The following is a 22327-nucleotide window of genomic DNA, read 5'->3' on the forward strand; positions in this document are numbered from 1 at the left end:
ATTTGTCCTTTAGATCGACCTAAACTTTTGTGCACTTGTGGGTTTCACCTTGAAAATTATATTTTTCCTTGACCAAATTAAATTCTTCCAAGGGTGAGGAGGGGTCTTTTTTCAAGAGTAAGGCTATCCAAAGGAGGCATTTTGTCCTTGAACTGCCAATTAAAACTCCCTCTCGGCTAGGAAATAATTTCCGGCTGCTTCTATAATCTCATCTCAAGAGGCTCGTCATTGTCATAACTGAATCAAGTCATATCTCTTCTCTGCTTATCTCTGCTCATCCGCTGAACACTCTCGAAGCTAAAGAAGAGGAATCATCACAAGGGAGCTCAAGTTACCACCCTATATCCAAGGACAATAGGTAGGCTACTATTTACTGTGAGTTAAGGATCACAACTATTCTATTGTCTGCTGATCTTCCCACCTTGACCCTCAAGAGTCAAGTGGTAGAACACCTGCATCCCATTACTTGGGGGAGATATGCACTTACCAGTGGTAAAAATTAGACACGCCCAAGCATCCTCACCCATTGGTCAGATGGGTGGCAATCCCTACATACTTACCATTTACGGTAAGGATTAAACACACCTTTGCAACGACAATAGGGGAGATACACACTTATCGTGAAGCAAGTATCAAACACACCTATTGTCCACGAGTTCCCTCAAACCCAGGAGCTCTGTGATTCAATTCCTCTCCTTGGGAGCTCAGACATGGGGAACAACATAACTTAGTGTCCTCGATCAGCCAGGACCCTTAACCGGGAGGGTCACATCCATCGGTCCAAGCTGCTCTCTTTAGACCAAGAACTTCCCTTTCGGCAAAGCCTTGGTAAGAATGTCTGTTATCTGCTCATCCATCAAAATGTGATGGAGTCTCACTGCTCCTCTCTGCACCATATCTCGAATGTAGTGATACCTGATCTCAATGTGCTTGGACTTGTCGTGGAACACAAGATTCTCTGCCAATCAAATCCCACTTTTTTTGTCACAATATATAACTTTCGTATCCAGTACTTGCTCAAACAACTCTCCAAAGAGCTTCCTCAACCATAGAACATCACGCCTCGTCATGTTGGCAACAATATACTCAACTTCGACGGTACTAAGGGCAACGAACTTCTGCTTCCTGCTAATCCAAGACATCATGGCAGATCCAAGGCTAAAACAACATCTTTAAGTGCTTTTCCTGGCAATAAAATTTCCGATCGAGTCAGCATCAATGTGTCCATGCAACATCACATCTCTGAAAGTATATCTTAGACCAAGATCTATCGTTCCTTGCAAATATCTTAGCACATGCTGGGATAAACCTCTAGCCACGAACCTCACCTTATATTTCTCAGTGCTACCATTAGCTCCATGTTTGATCTTATACAACCATTTAAAAATCACAACAAACTTCCCTTTAGGTCTCTGAGCCACTTCCCACACATAATTCTTGACAATAGATTCATATCCTTTGGCCATAACATCTTTCCAAATCTACTCTTTCATTGTTTCTTCAAAGGTATGTGGCTCAACTTGTATGATGGAACTCATAGACACAACCAATCCCTGGTATCAACATGGCTTCTTACTTTGCCTGAAGGTTCCTCTAATAGTAGCATGTCTTTCAGCATCCTGTAATGTATCACGAAGCCAAAATGGTGTCTTCCTCATTGGGGGATCATATGGAGGAGGATCCAAGGGGTCCATGATCTGAAATGATCATATGTTAAAACTGAAGTAGAATTGATTATGCCAATAGTAATTGAATGTTAATTTAAAGTGCTGAAACCGTGGGAACTGCTTGAGAAGAAAGACTTTACGACAGCTGATAAAACATAAGTAAGATGCAAAACAGAAGTGAAAACAACAAATTCACAGCGATACCAGACAACAAGATTGATTACGGAGTTCGTCCCTGATGAACTACGTCTCCAGGTTCGCTTTCAAGATGGGCGACCGCTTTATTAGGATTAAAACTGAGGAGGTCGATTACACAGAAATTTGACCAAACTGAATGTGCACGTAGGCACTTCTTGTCACTGTCATAAGAGAGCTTTCTAAACCAGCTTTCCAACGCCTGTCACGGTTCCCAATTCTGACTCCAGATGCTCCTGAGTCTTGTTACATTGAAAACAAATTTGCCTATATCCTCCAGAACCTGCACATGAAACTCAAAACCACTCCCCTCTTTCACTATGAACAAAAGGGTGACTTTGTAGTGAAAAAGGTTCATTTGAGACTATCATGGCTAAGATAGGCATGAATGGCTGAAATTCGGGTTTATGAGTCTCGGTGTAACCATGTTTGAACACCTTAGTGTTAACATGTATGGTGGTTGAATTAATATAGGTCGAATCTCCATCAAAAACTCAAAATAAAACCATATAATAAATCGAAACTGTTGGCGGCTTGCTGACCGGGCGGAGAAGGGAGGTCGTTACCCCAGGCGATTATGGTTACGGTGCGGTGATCCTGGCGGTTCCGACGGAGAGCTGTTCACATGCCATTGGTTTATGTCTCTGCGCGGTCAATCCCTGTTATGGTAAACCCCGACGGCTTATCCCCTTGCCGCTCACATGGTAGGCTGCGGTTATGTTAACTACATAACTCTGCGGTCAATACTGCGGCTTTACCAACCGCCACATCTTCGTCTGCCACATTGTGCAGTTCTGATGCGGTCTAAACCTCGCGGTTTAGCTGCGGTTTATGGTGAATTGCTGGTGGTTCACTACCAACACGATTGTTCACATGGCCCCACTGCGGTTTATTACCCGCGCGGTTAGGCCCGTTGTTATGACTGATATATATTATTTGTAATGTTTTATTAATGTTTTACAAATGCCGAGAGTTGTTAAAATTTGGTTTATGTATTGTTTGAATACATTGTAATGTGTTGTAATATGCCCGATAGGTTTAGGACTTAGGGTATGGCTTAATACTTTAGGTTTTAATGTATGGTTTAGGTTAGGGTTTTAGCGTTAGAGTTTGAGGCTTAGGTTTTACATTTGGTTTTTAAATAACCCATTTACCACCTAATGTCACAAAGCGACATTAGCAACATCGCATGACGACAACCCGTCGACAACCAAATCCTACAAAGTGGACGACAACCACATGTCGACAACCATATCTTGGTGGAATTGACGACAAACCATAGACATTATCTAGACAACCTGAACCATAAACGACACTAGTGAAGCTGAAGACACCAGACTGAATGCTAATGACGACACTGAACCTGTGTCACTGATCTGATGACATTCTCCTGGATCAGTCCATAGGTTCCATGGGATCGTCCACATCTTTCTCAAGTTTAGGCATAGAAGGACCTTCTAGTAGGTCCATGTCATCATCCTTCTTTTCAACAGGAGAAGGTGGGGGATTGTCCCTTGCTTTTCCAAGGGCAACATCTTCATCGAAAGTCACATCCTTGCTGAACTTGATATTCCTTTGACCATGCACATATATTCTACAAGCTTTAGAATTATCACAATATTCGACAGATGTACCTTTCTTTTCAATGGCTTCCAACTTGTACTTCAACACATGAAAGTACACAGGGTAGCCAAATATCCTCATATGTCGAACATCAGGCTGCACACCTGTGAACACTTCTTCGGGAGTCTTGTCACCCATGGCTTGATGAAGAATCCTATTTTGAACATAGATCGCTTAATGAGGAATCCTAATCTACAACATAGCTCGGGCAACTTCCATGATGGTCCTGTTCTTCCTTTCAGCCACCCCATTCTGCGCGGGCTTATAAGGTACAAATATCTTCTTCTTGATTCCAGCCTTCTTACAAAAGTCCACAAACTCATTAGAAATGTATTCTCCACCATTATCAGACTTGAAGACCTTGATTCTTTTCCATGTTTGATTCTCTATTAGTGCCTTGAAATCTTGGAACATATTGAATGCTTCGTTCTTGTTCTTTAAGTAGAATATCCAAGTCTTTGGGGAGAAGTCATCCACAAAGATTATGTAATATAAATAGCCATCCAGAGATTTCACCGGAATGGGTCCACATAAATCAGAATGTATGATTTTTGGAATATCAATGGGCCTGCTTTCGCTTGAAGGGAATGCCTCCCTTGATGTTTTTCCATTGGCACATCATAGACACACCCCATCATGCTTAGTTGAACTTTAGGCATTACAAAAACCGACCTCCTTACTTTAGGCAGGGTTTCAAAGTGTAGATGAGCAAACCTGCGATGCCATAACTCACTTTGATGATTGTTGTCATCTACCATTGCTTGCAACGATCTTCCACTGACTCTATAGAGTACTTCAATTCTAGATCCCAAGGTGAATGCATCTCTCATGCGAGATTCCATAGGCTCGGTGAGGACCTTTCCTCTTATGAAGACAACTCCAATCCCTTTGTCTTCTAAGGCAAATATAGATACAATATTCTTCTTTAATCCTAGTCCATACATAACATCATGAAGAAGAACGATTTCCCCATAATCCAAATGAAATGTGACAGAACCAAAACCCTTCATAGGATAAGTAGAGTTTCCCCAAAAATGATCTTCATATTTGTCTCCCTCTCAAAAAAATTTGAGAGGACTTCACGATACCTAGAGAAATGTCTAGAGGCCCCACTGCCTACCAACCATCACACGAATCCTGTGGAGAGGAACTTGAAATTGCAGAAATAAGAATATATTCAGATTGAGTAGCCGCTGCATTATTTCCATACCTTGAGTTTCTTGATCGCTTTTGAGGACTGACGACCCTTCATGATCATTAGGAGCATCTCTTCTTTTTCTATCATTAAACTTGTTGTTGTTGAAGCCACGATTGTTGTTGTAGTTAGACCTTGGAGCATCTCTCTTTTTCGGACAGTCTCGAGTCTCGAGTGTAGTGACCATGCTTGTGGCAAATGAAGCATTGAACTTGGGGCTTGTATTTTCTATACCTTCTCTTGGAGTCCTTGATTCGAGATATGCGTATTATATGGTCTTCCTCTAACTTTCTTCAACAACAAATGTAGAGGGTTCTCCTTGTTCATGCTTTTGAATCCTTCTTCTAAGTCTAGATATCATCTTGGTTTCTTCTTGAATGCACTTGCCAACAAGCTCATCAAATGTCGGGAACTTGTCATTGTTGCTTGTAGTAGTAATGAAGGTTTCCCAAATAGGAGGAAGGCCTTGAAGAGCAACGAGCACCAACTCTCTATTAGATATAAGCTCTCTAGCAGTTTGCAATTGATCTCTTAGTTGGGATATCCTCATGATATATGATTGTACAATTCCCCCTAGTTCATCTTGATGTTCTTGAGTTGATTGAATGTGATTCAAATTGTTGACCTCATACATCCCAACCAACTTATCATAGATATCCTTGGACTTCTTCAACTTTGCAATGTAAGTAAGCAAATGATCTCTCAAAGAATCAGTAATTATTTTCTTTGCTTTGATCTCACCATTCTTGTACTTGGCCTTGACAACAGCAGAAGCATTTTTTGGAGGCTCAGGTACCTTTCCTTCTACATATTCCAAGACATCATTTTCATCCAAGGTCACTTCCAACCCGATCTTCCAAGTGACAAAGTTTTATGAGTCATGCAACTTCTCTGAATCCTTCGTATGAGGTAGACATCTTGACCAAGTCAAAGAGGATTCTTTAAACTCATTTTAAAGATGATTGCTTGTCTATTGACTCCTTGGGTTTGTCTTCACCTTAACTTTGATTCCATGTTAATTTTCCAGTGTTCTATGCCTAGCACAATCACTTACAACAATTCTTCTTCAGTTATGAATCAAATTCTCAATAAATTCCATCTTCCAGTGACAGTGAACAGTTGTAGATAGAACGGTAAATCCAATACACAATAGAAGACAACCAAGAGCAATAACAAGAGACACAAGATTTGGTCAAAGATGAGGGAAAAACCCCATAAGGGGGAAAACCCTTTCAAATTTTTTCTTCTATTAGATTGTCATCAAATGTTCAGTAGAGAGATATAATTTTCCAATTCATTAACAATAAGTCAAAGGTCAACAACTTTGACTTTCGAAATCTACTAACTAATATCCAGAAAGAGATGAGCCCAAAACTCAAATCTGATCCAAAGCCAAGGTCTGCAATTTTTGGTCAAAGTCAATAACAGTCAAAGATCCCTTAACCATTCAATGTTCAACAATCAAACCCTCTCCAAATCAGCTCAATTAATAGTCAAAGTATTCGACCTTCCTTGCTGGTCAAAGATCAGTCAAAATAGTCCACAAAACTCGGTCAAAGGAGGGAGAGGGATTGTGGTCAAACTTCAGTCAAAAGTATGCGGTGAAAACAAGTCAAACTTCTTAGAAAAATTCGGCTCCTTCACCAATCAATTTAACCTTTCAAACTTGAAAATTTCCAAGTCAAACCAAGTCAAAACATGAAGTCAAAGTTGGTGAATGACTGGTCAAACTTGTTGAAGAATCTAGGGCAATTTGGTGTAGTGTGATTCTTCTTTCCTTGATAACAATTTGTGGAGTCTTTTTACTTTTCTTGTTAGCTTAATCTTCTTCTTGTTATTAATGCATGTGTGTGTACTTCATCAAATTGCGACTAAAAACATAAGAACAAGAACACAAGATGTTGGCTCTCTGCCAGGGCTAAAACCTCTCTTTTCTTGAGAGGAAAACCCTTTAGTAAGTTTCTCTTATTGAAGCTTCTTATTGATCAATGCCAAACCCTAGACCTTTGACAAGAATATGCTCCAAGAACAAGTCATGTCCTTCCTCCTTTCTGCACTTTGTTCCCTGACACTTCCTTCTTCTGGCGTTTCGTTCTTTGACACTTCGTCTTCCGGCACTTCGTTCTTCTTTCAACTGTTGGTAAGTCTTGTTATACTTGCTCCAGAAGACATACCTTTGATGAGACCCTTCCCTTATAATGATCCCTTCCTTCTCTTCACCAACCAACGAACTTGTATGTCTGTAATGGGAGGGCTGTTATAACAATAGGGACAACCTCCTCCTTCTCGCATGTGTGACTGTAATAGGCTTTAGAACAGTCCTATTACCTTCGCTCTTCTTCCTTACTTCTTCGCTTGAGTGGGAGACCCTTTAGGCCTATGTTCTTAGCCCAAATGATGAGATATGTTGACTGTAAGTTGCTGCTGTTCTGACCGTAGGAAGACCCTTCCTTTTTCGCATGTGTGACTGCGTTTTACCCTAGAAACAGTCCTTAACCCTTCGGTGATGACTTCTCCTTCTTCGCTGCCCTTGGAGACTCTTCTTTCGTCCTTCAACAACCCTTTATCTAGCCTTCTACCTTCGCTGATTTCAGAGAGAATGCTTGACGTTATAATGGAGTGGACAACCTCTATATATAGAGGATTGTCCCTCCTTTTAGGCCGACTAGAAGTTCGACTCGAAGACTGTAGGCCGACTTGACTTATTAGCTTCAGATGGCTTCTTTTGATTGTGCCACTTGCTTGGAGGAGACTTGACTTTGCTTGGAGGGATATTCTTTGACTTTTATACAAACATATACATGGTGTAATATGCCCTTAAGGTCTTCAACATTTTCTTTTGACTATTTGACTCACCTATAACACTTTAACATGTGCTAGACCTATTTCAATGAGCAAGAAACTCATTGAAATATATTATAAAAATAATATTTCTTTTCTTGAATAAATACAAATATCAAAAGTACATTTATGAAGACCAAACCTAGTTACATTTCCTTCAACACTCCCTCTTAACTAGGGAGGTATTCATACAACATTACAAGGTGTTTGGCTATGTTTCAATCTTGAAGAATTCACATAAGAGAAACCGGATTGGCAATCCATCTGTTATAGTGTCATAGTAACCAACATTGTTTCTACAACAAGGCGTTGACTGACAACTGTATCTCTCAATAGATCAGAGCACAATGTTGGTGAGACCAAAGACTTATAGACACCTTAGTTATTGTCTCTCAAGGTACATACCCACCCCGGTGTTCACCGAGTATGACCTTCTAGGACTATTCTTATCTTGGGTTCCCAACCCTTAAAGAATATCGGTCCTCTTGCATACTCTTGTCTTTGATGCCCTACGCATCCTCAAAGAGTATTAGATGTTAGATGATTACCCAATCCTCCCATTCTTTCTTCCCAAGTGAAGACAAGAATGTTATGTCTATCTCCTCCTCTCAATTGAGGAGGACATGCCCAAGTATCCTCTAACAAGGTACTTGTACAAGTTCCTTTGTAATTGGGAACTTGTTATAGCTCCCTCTTAGCTAGGGACTTGTCCAGTCATTAGCAACTTCTTCTTCGTGGGTCCTCCAGCTGCTTGATCTCCTTCCTTCCTTTGATGTCATGAAGTCTTTGGTCGAACCTTTTCTTGGTAGGGCACCATACACTGATCATTTTCCTTCCTGGTTTGTCATGTCATTGCTTCCTTCATGGAAAATGACTTTCTTGTCATATATCAGGTTCTATTGTCATCTGGTCATTCTTTGTCATCTCGTCTATGCCTCGGACTACTCTTCACATGGATGCTTCTTTGTACTTGCTAGTTCCCATGCTTTGATCTAGTAGCCCTTCATGACTTCATCTTGATATTGCTTCAACATTAAATGGTGCTTTTGTTGGATGGCTTCTTCATCATGACATCTTTGTAGAGTAGAATCAGTTATCTGCACCTTTCATATCTCCAAGGCCTTCATAGGTGTCAAGGGTCCTTTGATCTTTTTCTTCCTTTGTCAGAGTTGTCATGCCTTCTTTCGGGAGATGTCTTCAAAGTATCTTGTTAGATAGTGATTCTTGGTGATCATGGTGTTCTTCACATGCTTGATCTCTTTCTTCATTTGCTTCTTCTTGGATAGATTAGTCAATCACTTTCTGCCTCTTGTGAGAGCACTTCTTCATTGCTTGCTTCTGGATTAGTCAACATTTCTTCTTTACTTGCTTCTTAGCGAGCAATCTTATACTCCTTATGTGAGTATTTTCTTTTGTTGACCTTCATTGCATTGTAGTACATGCCTTCGAGCATGTCATCGGTGAAAGAAATTCTTTCCTACTTGATCATGTTATAGAACTATTCCAATGACTCAATAATATACAAATGATAAGATGACTAAACTTGATGCATACATACCTCATCTTGATTCTCCTTTGATCATCTTCGCTTCATTTGGTTGTCCTTGGTGTGGCCCTTCTTGCTTCATCTTAGCTTGCTTGCATATCATCTTTTTCTTGAATCCCATGAATGTGATTCCCATTGAGACATTTGCTTTTGTTTATGAATCTTCTTTTGGAGATGCTATCATAGGATCTTGAAGACCCTTACCCTGCAAATGTTTCTTTCCTTTGATGATGGAGGTCTTCTAAGATTCTTAATCATGATCAATTTTCTTTCATTGTGGATGAGGTCCAATTCTAGGTATGCTCCTTCTACATGAATATCTTGAGCTATATCTATCATGCTCCTATATTCTAGAAGATATTTCTAACCATGCATTTTGTTCTCATTTATAAATGCCTATTTCTACATGAGTATCTAGAACTCTATGTACATCATGCTCCTAGAAGTTGTTTCTAGCCATGCAATTTTATTTTATTTTGACATGCTCCTATCCTACTCAAAACTTTGAATGAAGACTTTAAGTAAAGAGTTTGACTTAGTCATAGTAGAGATCCGGAGGATCTTCCTTCTTTTGTTTCTTTTTCTTCTTTCACCTCTTGAGTCATGTAAGGTTCTTCCCTCTTTCTTTTGTTGTTGTTGTCCTTCTTAAGTTTAGGATCTTGATGTTCTTCAAGTTGCCTTTTCCAAGTGGACTTGCTTGATGATGAGATTTGCTTGATGACTTGTAGATGATGTAGGTCCCTCTTTGATCTGCTCTTCTCTGTAGGCGCCTTTATGTCAGGCTCTTCTTCTTGCTTTGTAGTCTTCCTTGATGAGTGATGGATGGCAGACCTTCTTGTCCTTGATGTGATAGAGACTTCTTGGCTAGATGTTTCAACTTTTGTAGGTGTCCTTCCTTGATGAGTGTTCTTGAGATGCCCTTTCCTTGATGTGTCACCTTAGCTCCGATACCACGTTGAAGAATCTAGGGCAATTTGGTGTAGCGTGACTCTTCTTTCCTTGATAACAATTTGTGGAGTCTTTTTACTTTTCTTGTTAGCTTAATCTTCTTCTTTTTATTAATGCATGTGTGTGTACTTCATCGAACTACTACCAAAAACATAAGAACAAGAACACAAGATGTTGGCTCTCTGCTAGGGCCAAAACCTCTCTTTTCTTGAGAGGAAAACCCTTTAGTAAGTTTCACTTATTGAAGTTTCTTATTGATCAATGCCAAACCCTAGACCCTTGACAAGAATATCCTCCAAGCACAAGTCAAGTCCTTCCTCCTTTCTGCACTTCATTCTTTCGGCACTTCGTTCTCCGGCACTTCGCCTTCCTTCTTCTGGCCCTTTGTTCTTCTTTCAACTGTTGGTATGTCTTGTTATACTTGCTCTAGAAGACATACCTTTGATGAGACCCTTCCCTTATGATGATCTTGTCCTTCTCTTCACCAACTAACGAACTTGTATGTCTGTAATGGGAGGGCTGTTATAAGTTATAACAGCAGGGACTGCCTCGTTCTCGCACGTGTGACTGTAATTGGCTTTAGAACAGTCCTTTTACCTTCGCTTTTCTTCCTTGCTTCTTCGCTTGAGTAGGAGGCCCTTTAGGCCTATGTTCTTAGCCCAAATGATGAAATATGTTGACTGTGAGTTCCTGCTGTTCTGACCGCAGGAAGACCCACCCTTTTTCGCATGTGTGACTGCGTTTTACCCTAGAAACAGTCCTTAACTCTTTGGTGATGGCTTCTCCTTCTTCGCGGCCCTTGGCTCTTCTTTTGTCCTTCAACAACCCTTTATCTGGCCTTCTACCTTCACTGATTTCAGAGAGAATACTTGACATTATAATGGAGTGGACAGCCTCTATATATAGAGGACTGTCGCTCCTTTTAGGCTGACTTGAAGACTGTAGGCCGACTTGACTTATTAGCTTCGGTTGGCTTCTTTTGATGGTGCCACTTGCTTGGAGGAGACTTGACTTTGCTTGGAGGGATATTCTTTGACTCTTATACATACATATACATGGTGTAATATGCCCTTAAGGTCTTCAACATTTTCTTTTGACTATTTGAATCACCTATAGCACTTTAACCTGTGCTAGATCTATTTCAATGAGTAAGAACTCATTGACATATATTATAAAAATAATATTCTTTTCTTGAATAAATACAAATATCAAAAGTACATTTATGAAGACTGAACCTAGTTACATTTCCTTCAACAAATCTGTCCCAATCAGAAAGTCAACTCAGAAAACAGATTTGTCCTCTTTCCCTTCGCACATGTGAGCTCGGACCTCCTTATTTCAGACCTGTACGAACCAATAAAATGAGGAGAGAGAAGATGAGATTTGTTGATGATGCTCCAAAGTGATGTGACATAATGTGTGTTTTTATGTGGTGGAGGAGACCCAATTTGTTCTTTAGCCCGGTTTGTACTTTCCTGCACGTGTGGATTTCACCTTGAAAATTATATTTTTCCTTGACCAAATTAAATTCTTCCAAGGGCTAGGAGGTGTCTTTCTTGAAGAGGAAGGCTGTCCAAAGGAGGGAATTTGTCCAAGAGCTGCCAAATTAACAGGTATTTTGACACTGGCCTAGGTGTTTAGGCGTGTGGAAGTTGCCTAATTGGCTCTTAACCTTAGGAATTACTTTAATAACTAGAGGAATTGAAATTTATAAGATGAGCTAATCTAATGAAATGCAAAGATTATTTGCAGTGAATTAGATGAATCTCAACCATTTATCTAACCTGATGTTGAGATCTAGTCTCAACTGTCAATCACTTTGGATATTAGGGTTGTGGATTGGGTCAATAACTCAAACTTATAAAAGAAAGCTTGTGCTTAGGGAGAAGACACATCTTGAGCAAAATACATAGTGGGAGTGAGAAGAGTGCAAGGGTCAGCAAGGGAAGGATCAAATCAGCTAGCAGATCGAACGACAGATCAAGGGTCTGATCAGCTGTATCTATTCCAGGTTCTTGTTGTATTGGTATTTTTCTTTGGAGGGCCATTATCCTAGCAAGGGAGCCCTTGTTTGTATTAGATTCAACAGATGTTGAAGGGCAGAAACCTTGTGTGTATGTGATAGAGATTGGTGCTTTTAATTTGCTTCCGCTGTTATATATTATTTGACTATGCTGTAGATTCTATTTAATGAAACAACAGATTTTAAGGGCAGAAATCTTGTGTGCATGTGGTTGAGATTGGTGCTTTAAATTTGCTTCTGCTGTTATATTTTATTTAATTGGTATTCTCAGCTGTTTGTTTTTAATCAATAGATCTGATCTGCTAGGAAGTAATTAACCAGTTACCGGGGTTAAGGAAATTAACAGAAACCATGGAGATCAATGTCTATTAATAATTAGTGACAAGTTGTTTTGTGTAAAAGTTTGTATTCTTTGACATTTATTCTGTTCCAGCTCAAAAGAATGACTGTAAAAGTGTTGTTGCATATGATTTCTGTTTCATGACTGTTTGAAAGGCAAGCCTGATAATTTGCCATTTTTTGACTGGGGGCTTTATTAGAGAATCTGTTAATTTTAGGTATGTTCTATGCTTAGAGCAATTTATTTCAATTTTCACAGTTAACTCAATATCTTTCCCATATTAGCAATCACATCAGCATTAAAGTAAATTGCAGATAGAACATAAACATAGATCGCAGAAGACAAGCCAAGACAGGAGGACACAAGATGTGGCGCTAGCCAGGGACAAACCCCAATGTGAGGAAACCCTTGATCAATTCTTCTTATATGTTCTTCAATAGTTCAGCAGTGAGAGAGAGAAATAGTACATTTACAACAGAAGTCAACACTTTGACTTATCTAAATAAGAGCATAAATCATCTCTAAGAAGATGACACATGAGGTAGCTGATCTCAGTTGAAGACATGCTGCTTCTGCTGATTCTCCAAGGTGACTCCATCACCTTGCTGCACCTGTCATTATGCTGCTCCTCATCATCATGATGCTCCTCACTGTGCTGCACCAAGTATCATTTCTGTCCCAATGTTTAGCACTGCTGTACCTTGTGCCATTGCTGCACCATGTTGTCACACTGCTGTCCCATCTACCATGCTTCACCATGATTGCAATTGCTGCTCTCTCACTGTTTAGCATTGCTGTGTCATGTCATAGCTTGCTGTCCCAAGTACCAAGCTCCAACAAGCACCATGTCTTGCTGTACCACTTACCATGCTGCTGTCCCACTGTTTAGCATTGCTACTGCTGTCCCAATGTGCTTTTGCTGCTATTATGCTGCCCATGCATCTTGCTACACTATCACATTAGTATGCATTCAAACTTCATGGGTCACCTTGCTGTTTTTGCTGTTCCGTTATGCCATCATTGCACTATGCCATTGTACTAATAGCACTGCTGTCCCACTTTAATCTATGCTGTTGGTAATAACTTCTTGTGACAGTATATAGAATCTCCTCATAAATGATGAGACCTCTCGAATGACCCAACACAAGTAACCATACTTCTGCACTTCTGTTTATGGGCAGTGTTTTGGTCACTGGTTAGGGCTCCCACAACCCAACAGTCATGCCCAAAACACCTTAACTTATACGGCCTCCTTTCCTCTTCAAGTAATGTGACCTTGCTGTTTGAGGAGGCACCTACAGCTCTATGTTTGACCTCAAAACAGCACCTATAGGCCTGCGGCCTAGTCATAACAGAAGGTCCCTTTACTCAGCTGTTACAAGAGATATTGAAGCATAAAACTTCTGGAGAGACAGAAATATGTATAGAAATATTTTATTAAAAAGATGAATTACCGATGATGATTGATTACAATGGGTTCCTGGCTTATATACCGCCATGGACACCCTTTAGGAAAGGGAGCCCTTTCATCTAATTAAAATTAAAATTAAATAATAAACCTAAAGTTAACTAATTTTTTACATAACACTGCCTTCCTCTCGAAAGGATGCTTTGTTCTCAAAGCATAAGTAACGACGGATGTTGTTGAAGAATGATTCATTCTCCCAGAAAGCGTCTTCTTCGGGCAAGTCCTTCCACTTGATCAGATATTCCAAGATGATCAAGGTCGCACACTTTAAAAGGTCTTGGATTAATCTCTCAAGTTCCGTTTTTTGGTGATGTGGATATCGGTATGGCTTGATGTTGACAGGGTCTGACCTTGCCTTGACTTCTATTGTATGCTCAATTTCCCTATTAGGTGGCCTCTTCATAGGCAGGTCTTGAATTACTTTTTCATGCTTCTGAATCAAATCTTGTATCCCTGGTGACTCTTCTCTAGTCATATTTGCAGATAACATTTCTAATTGGTGACATTGTATTGCATAAGCAGGTGCTCTTCTTCGACTCAGCTTCATCGTCTGAGATGATGATACAACTTGATTTTCTGGTGCTTGGAATCCGTGTAGTTTGTACTTTTGACCTTCCCATTTGAATTTTATAAATTGTACTTGATGGTTGGCGGCATAAGTGCCTAAAGTTCGTAGCCATTGGATACCTAGGTCTACATCTACTCCTCCTAACGGTACCGTGAAGAGTTGAGACTCTAGATTAAAGTCTTGAATCTGCAAATTGACCTTATGGCATTTCCCTACCTTTTCAATCTTCTTACCATTAGCTACCATCACTTTCATGTTTGGTAAGGGAAATGAAAATATATTGAGTCTCTTTGCCATGGTTGCATCTAAAAAATTGTGTGCGCTTCCAGAGTTGATGAGAACCACTACGTCGTTGTTCTTTGTGTGTCCTTTTAACTTTAAAATTTGAGGTTGTGATATACCTGTCATAGCTGATAATGACACTTGTGGAATACTTCCATCCTCTAATTCTGGTGAGAATTCTGGGGCGTCTTCTGTGTCTTCTATGTCATAATCTTCACTGTTTGAATCATTGGTTGCTTCACAATTATATAGGTTCTTTGGTTCTTTTCCTTTAGCACATCTATGTTTGGGGTCCCACTTCTCACCACAACGTTTACATTTACCCTCTTTTATCCTTTGCATTTCCACATTAGATTTTTCATCTTCATGACGATGTGGTGGAACATATCATGTATTATTTGAGTCCACATACTGGGGTATCCTTCGTCTTGCATAAGTTTTTTCCGCTTTTGACCAAAATATTGGTTAGGATTTCTTTTCGGCTGTTTTTGCTTTTCGTCTTGCTACTTCTATAGATGTAATGTCATGCATCTCAAGTTCTGCTTGTAAATGGGTTTTGAGTCCCGAGATGTATGACTGAATTAGACGAGATTCTGATAACCCAGGTACTCGTGTTACTAAGGTCTCCCATTCTTGAGTGTATTCGTCCACACTTCCTTTTTGTCGTAGTTTTATGAGTTTTGAAAAGAACTCTTCTTTCTTTACACCTTGGAATCTTTTGAAGGATGCATCTTTAAATTTCCTCCAGCTAATGACATGTGTTGTCTTTTTCCACCACATATACCAGTTATATGCTTTTCTCTCCATTTTCATGGATGCATGTCTGAGCTTTTCGTCATCGTCAGTGATGTCATATATCTCAAAGTATTCTTCTGCTTTATTTATCCATGCAACATTGTTTTTTCGTTTCCATCAAATTTAGGCGTCTCAACCTTTGCCCTCTTCTGGTATGTGGCTAATGGTTGAGCAAAAAAAGGGTGTTGATTAGTAAGGGTATCCCAAAGTTGCTTGTTTGTAAAGGCGGTGTTACTTGCTTCTTGGTGGGGTGTCGCTGATTTTCTTGGGGATTCAACCTTTTCATGAGAATCTGTTAACTTTGTTGAATCTGATGAGAGGTGTTCTTGATTCTCTTCACTTTCTTTTAATAGCTCTTTGGGTGTACAATTCGACCTTTTACACAGAAGTCTTAGCATTGTTAAGGCATCTCTGATGTTTACTTCTGTTTGGACATGTTGACTTTCCATCTTTATCTCTATTCGATTTGTCGTATCTTGAAGATTTTTGATTTTGTCCGCTTGCTCCCCAAGCTTGCTCTCGAATTCATTTAATCTTTTATTGACCTCATCGTGGTTGCTATTTATCTTATGCTCTGCATCCAACAATTTTTTTTGGAAATCCGCCATTGTCATTGTCGACATTGAGCGGGTTTGCGGGGGCGTGTATTTATTTGCCAGCGAAAATATTTTTCCTCTTTTTTTTATTAGCTAAAATAAATTTTATACATATAACTTTTAATTAATTAAAATAAATTTAATTAATTAAATTAACTTATATATATATATATATATATATATATATATATAACTTTTTAATTAATTAAAATAATTTTAATTAATTAAATTAACTCTTATATATATATATAACTTATAACTAAATTAAAGTTATATGTTATATAATTTATTATTAAATTATAATAATATATTACACATAATATATATTACACATAATATAATGGACAGTCACCTAATGGACAGTCACGTCCCAACCGGAAATGTTACGTTCCATTTGACTGTTCAAACCCCTTCTCGAGCGGACAGGAATAATAACCGCACAGGAATAATACCGCAGATAAAAAAAACGAGAACTTCAACGTATCTTTGCAGACGGAACTTTCAGCTGGTCACTACAGATAAAAAAGAAATGCCAGAATTTCAACGTTATCACTGCAAATAAAAAGAAAATGACGGGACTTTGATGGTTCAACGTATCCCGTAGAGCCCACGCAATGGAACTGCAGGTAAAACGACGCAGGCCTCCTGCTGATTCAGCGTGTCACCTTCCGCTGTCTTTTACTGATGTTTCAGCGTATCACTCCAGGTAAAATACGCACAGCCCACACACTTGCTGTTTTATGGAAAACCCGTGGGGGCCTGATTGCCAGCAGAACTTGTGGGTGTCACCAGTCTAAAGCTGGCTCTGATACCAGATGAAGCATAAAAATTCTGGAGAGACAGAAATATGTATAGAAATATTTTATTAAAAAGATGAATTACCGATGATGATTGATTACAATGGGGTTCCTGGCTTATATACCGCCATGGACACCCTTTGGGAAAGGGCATGATCTTATGATCGTGCCCTTTCGTCTAATTAAAATTAAAATTAAATAATAAACCTAAAGTTAACTAATTTTTTACATAACAGATATCCCTGTGTTTTCTTGCCTAGAACAGTCCCAAATTATGGCAGTCCTCAGCAAGGTACTTCGGCCCTCCTTCCAGCACTCAGTCACCTGAATAATGTCCCTACAACCCCTCGCTGGTCTGACTTCATTACTGCGGTTAGGGCATGTTGTAACCCTCCTTGACTGCGGCTAGGTATAGCTTGTTAAGGCCTCCTCTATAGGTGCGTCTAGGGGTTGTAGTATCCTTCCTTGACTGCGGCTACGTACAGCTTCTTAAGGCCTCCTCTATAGCTGCATCTGGGGCTTGTAGTATCCCTCCTTCTTGACTGCGTCCTCTAGGTTATGTATAGAAGCTAGGGCTGCAGCTAGGGCAGATTGTCAAGTCTCCTTTCCTCCTGTGTTTTAGGGCTACTTCCTCCTAGATTTCTCTCACACTAAAACCCAAAACAAGTGGAGAGAAATCAAGAGTGAAGTTTGTGTGAAATGACTCTCAAGTCATCTCCTTTTATACTAAAACATTGAGCACATGTGGGGTTTATTTGGTTGCTGGCCGACCTTGACGAATTGTCTTATAACACAAATAAATTCATAACTTCATGAATACTTATCGGAATCGGATGATCTTTACATTATCCTATACCTCTCGATGAGAGGGATCCAAGAAAAATATCAGCTGCCATAAATAAGATGACCCAAATGGAGTTTGGCCCTAGTTGCCAATTTTAACAGAATCTTTTCCAACTTTTCATAGAAAATTCATTTTTGTTTCGTTGCGAAATTAAATATTTCTTCCGCTTTATTTAGTGGTCTATGCTGTATTTACATAGCTTTCTGTTGTTACTGAATGCTGTGTGCAAAACCATTGCAAGTGTGTGCTTCTTTTGATATTTATGACTTTTTGTGTTTCTGCAAGTTGTTGACAACATCTCGAGTTTGTGATGATTTTTTTTCATATGACATTTTTTAATTCATGATTTGTTCTTCAGTCTAGGACTCATGAGTGGCTTTTTTCATCAGAGGAAGGGCAGTGGCAAGTTGTAGATAATGCAAAAGCAGGTCGACTGATTATGGTAAATTCGTTGACTTCTTCAATTTTGAAAGTATTGTTTCCCAGCCAGTTCTACTTTGAGATTTGTCTAATAGGCAATTACTGAAACAGGTATTCTTAGATGCTCACCACAGTCATGTTGACATGGAGGATGTGCAGGTACCTCATTTTTCCTTTTTAAACTTGTATGCTGGGTTGTAGGTAGTTATTTGCTTTTCAAATGAAGTTTGGTGCTGAAACTCTTTTCAAATATTTGCAACATTTTAAAGGGAAAATCTTTGTTTCAATGGATTTATTCTTGGAATTTCAGAAAGATCTGTCACCACTTGTGGAAGGTCTTGCTCCTGCACAGTCTGAAAATGATTCCCAGATTCCGTAAGTGTCTGTGTTCCTGCCTAAATATATTGTTGTGTTTTCTTTAAGTAGGCTGTCAGTGCATTCATGCAGCTTGGAATTGTACGTTGTGTGCAATGCTTGTGTCAGTAACTTTAAAACTAGGTTGTTTGATTTTTGGAAACTTGTCATCATCATGGTCATTGGGTCCACAGCATTGATGCAATAATTTCTTCGAGGGTTCTGCTTTCTTGCAGTCTTTATTATTTCTGCACTGAAAACATTGCACATTTCTGAAGGATTGCACATTTCTGAAGGATGTAGACTGCACATAAAAGATTACGTATGAATCAAAGATGTCCTATAAGGAGAGGGATGAAGTTCATGTTGATATTGTTGGAGATAGCTACGGATATGGTTGAACTGAATATGTAATTATGACATCATTGTTATGGTTACCTCAAAATATAAAGTGACCTAATTGTGCAACTGAAACAGACATGGGAATGAATTGATTGAATAGAGTTTCCTCTTCAGGGTTCTCTGGAGTGTAAATTCCCAGTCCCACTGTCCCTTGTTTGATATATGTTTAAATGTATTTGCCATGAACCCACCATTTGGTATTTTATGGTTGTGATCATGAAAGAAGGCTTGATAGTGATTTTAGTGCAGTGGTGATGCAATGCTCATGGAGAAGAGTTGAAGGGTGTAGACAAATATGCTGTGAGCAGAAGCCAAGGAATGACATATTGAGATTGTTTATTGAATCCTTTGCATGATTGTCAAGATATAAATGAGATAAGAGAGGCCATGCAATCTTGGAGCCACCTATTACTGTTTGGCTGCATGGTGTTTGACATCATGACCAAGTAGACAGATGTTGGAGATCACCTTTTTTTCATGTGATATTTTGCAGAATTGACAGCTGTGGAGGACTGTGAGAGAAGAAAAAGGACATCTCGGTCTTTGAAATTGCCATATATCTGTATATTTGAAGCTACTGATTAGTAACAATATTTGCTGATTTTAAGTCATTGATCTCAATAAAGAAATCATGACAAGTCTTGTTGCCCGTAAATTGGACGATGGAGGAGAAGTCCGACGGCGAGGTGTTAGTTATCATGAAGAACTGAAAGTTAGAACTGCTATAGATTTGTGAGTGCAGCAAAGCACGTTATGAAGTTATTTCCTCTCAATCTGATTGAGACTTAACTTATTTCCAGCTGGAGATTTCACTCTTGATTTCTTTGCTTGGATATAAAATTATTAGAGCTAGATCAGATGTGTCAGAGGAAGAATATCAGATCTATCTGAGGAATCAAATAATTAAGATATATCCATGTGAATTGAGTGAGAAGAGCAATGTTTTGCATCCATAGCAGATGGTAGCAGGGTAAGTCCAGCAATCTGAGGAATCTGGTCTTTTGTGCATTAATGGTAATGATCACAGCAAGCCAAAGGTCATCTAAGTGATGGAAGAGAAGACTGTTGGCTTGCACTTTGGGATGCCTAGAATTCTCCTAAGAGTTCATCCATCAGATAGACCAACCACAGTTTTTGTTGCCCTCAGTGTCTTTTGAAAAAAAGCACCTGACAGTACCTATCCTAGACTTAGAGGGGAACCTGTTTTCAATAATCACAAGAAATTTGCTGGCAAGCATCCTAAAGGGATTACATTGTCATTTCTTCATTAAAGGGAAGGAACTTGAAGGTGATAATGCAAAGGTGAGAAAATAATCCCTGGTGGAATCAAGTTTCATGAAGATGTTGGCTCAATGCCCATGCATTTTCTGATTCAGCGGTTTTATGGAAATAAAAACATAGCTTTTATTTTGGTAAGAAGACCCTACAGGTTTGAATATTGATTACTTTTATGTAATGGTATAGGCACGGAGGTCAAAAATTTAAAAGTTCATGTTGAGAAATGGAATAGATGTTATGAAAAGTAATTTTAAAAGTAAATTCCCATTGTTTAATCGAGTCATTGAGGTTAACTTTTTTTATTTAAAAAAAGGGCATCATGGTAATGTTGTCTTGGTCATCAAAGTGATGAATGCTGTTATGTAAAAAATTAGTTAGTTTTAGGTTTAATTTTAATTTTTAGGTTAATTAGACGAAAGGGCACGATCATAAGATCATGCCCTTTCCCCAAAGGGTGCCCATGGCAATATATAAGCCAGGAATCCCAATGTAAACAATCATCACCTTCAATTCATTATATATATATTTCTGTTATCATGAAGTTGCCACTCCATTTGGTATCAGAGCCTCTAATCCTCTCGTCTGTTATCAATTCAACCACACCTCCTGCTGCGCTGATCCATTCTCCTTCAACCCTCTGCTCTTCACATTTTCTTACCTCTCCAGCGTCAACCCTCTCCTATCCTTGTTCCACACTGTCGATTTTCTTTTTGTTTGTTTGTTTAATTATTAGTTTAATGTTGGTTTCTTTGTTTATTTATTTTGTTGGTTTATATTTTAATCTTCCCTCACTGTTCCATTGTCGCTCATTTGTCGTGTTCCCCGCTTCTCGTCCCTGACATCTTATTTCCGACCGCGCATTATCATCTTGTCGTGTAACCATCGTAACCTCAGTCACGACTTCTTCAACCATCAAATCCTGTCGCTCAATTCCTTGTCCGCCGCCCTACACCTCACTGTCTTCTCACCGTCTTCCATTCCAGCCGTCTGGTCTTCCATACCTGTCTCCAATCACTGCTACCCATTCCCTCGCTTCCCCCGTCTCCCTATCAAGTCATTGTTCGCCTGACAAATTGTTGTTCTGCACTCCCCGACCATCCGACATTTCTGTTCATTTGTGGTGAGCAGCGATGGTATTATTTGTTTGAAGCTTTTGTTTTGAATGGTCAAACGGGAGGTGACCCCCACTAGCAGATGTGACATTTTATTAAATAATTATATATTATATATAATTTATTTATATATACATATATTATATAGTTGAAAACTATATGTTATATTAAACTCTACTAATTTTTTTTTTTTGGTTTAATTTTAAGCTGGCAGATAAATACACGCCCCTGCAAACTCGCTCAATGTCGACAATGACAATGGCGGATTTCCAAAAAAAATTGGTGGACACATAGCATAAGATAACTAACAGCAACGACGAGGTCAATAAAAGATTAGATGATTTCAAGATCAAGCTTAAGGAGCAGGCTGACAATATCAAAAATCTTCAGGATACGACAAATCGAATAGAAATAAAGATGGAAAATTACCGTGTCCAAACAGAAGTAGATCTCAAAGAGTCCTTAACATTGCTGAAACTTCTATGTAAAAAGATGGATTGTACACCCATACAACTACTACAAGAAAATGAAGAGAATCAAGAGCACAACTCGTCAGATTCAACAAAGTCAACAGACTCTCATGAAAAAGCTGAATCCCCAAAAAAATCAGCAACAACCCACCAAGAGGTGAGTAAGGCGACCTTTACCAACAAGCAACTCTGGGATACCTTTATCAATCAACACCCCTTTTTCGCCCAACCATTAGCAACATACTAGTGAAGGGCAAAAGTCGAAATGCCTAAATTCGACGGAAACAAAAAAACAATGTTGCATGGATATATAAAGCAGAAGAATACCTTGAGATATATGACATCAATGATGATGACAAAAAGCTTAGGCACGCATCCATGAAAATGGAAGGGGAAGCATATAATTGGTATATGTGGTGGAAAAAGACAACACACGTCATTAGCTGGAGAAAATTTAAGGATGCATTTTTTAAAATATTTCAAGGTCTAAAGGAAGAAGAGTTCTTTTCAAAACTCATCAAATTACGACAAAAAGGAAGTGTGGACGAATACACTCAAGAATG

The 22327-nt window shown here is 39.1% G+C and overlaps 1 protein-coding gene across 2 annotated transcripts in view; it reads left to right on the forward strand.

The window, feature by feature from the left end:
- The window catches only part of LOC149264800 (S-adenosyl-L-methionine-dependent methyltransferases superfamily protein), a 367999-nt gene that overhangs the window by 57450 nt on the left and 288222 nt on the right, over positions 1-22327 (forward strand). For both annotated transcript variants that reach the window (XM_089428875.1, XM_089428867.1), the window contains exons 6-8: positions 18087-18170; positions 18260-18307; positions 18459-18523. In XM_089428875.1, the coding sequence (XP_089285001.1) occupies positions 18087-18170; positions 18260-18307; positions 18459-18523 (197 nt within the window). The remainder of the gene's footprint in view (positions 1-18086; positions 18171-18259; positions 18308-18458; positions 18524-22327) is intronic.

The sequence above is a fragment of the Pinus tabuliformis genome, chromosome 6 (genome assembly GCF_031772625.1).
Source record: "Pinus tabuliformis cultivar Carrire ecotype Pingquan chromosome 6, CPIR1, whole genome shotgun sequence".
NCBI classification, from domain to species: domain Eukaryota; kingdom Viridiplantae; phylum Streptophyta; class Pinopsida; order Pinales; family Pinaceae; genus Pinus; species Pinus tabuliformis.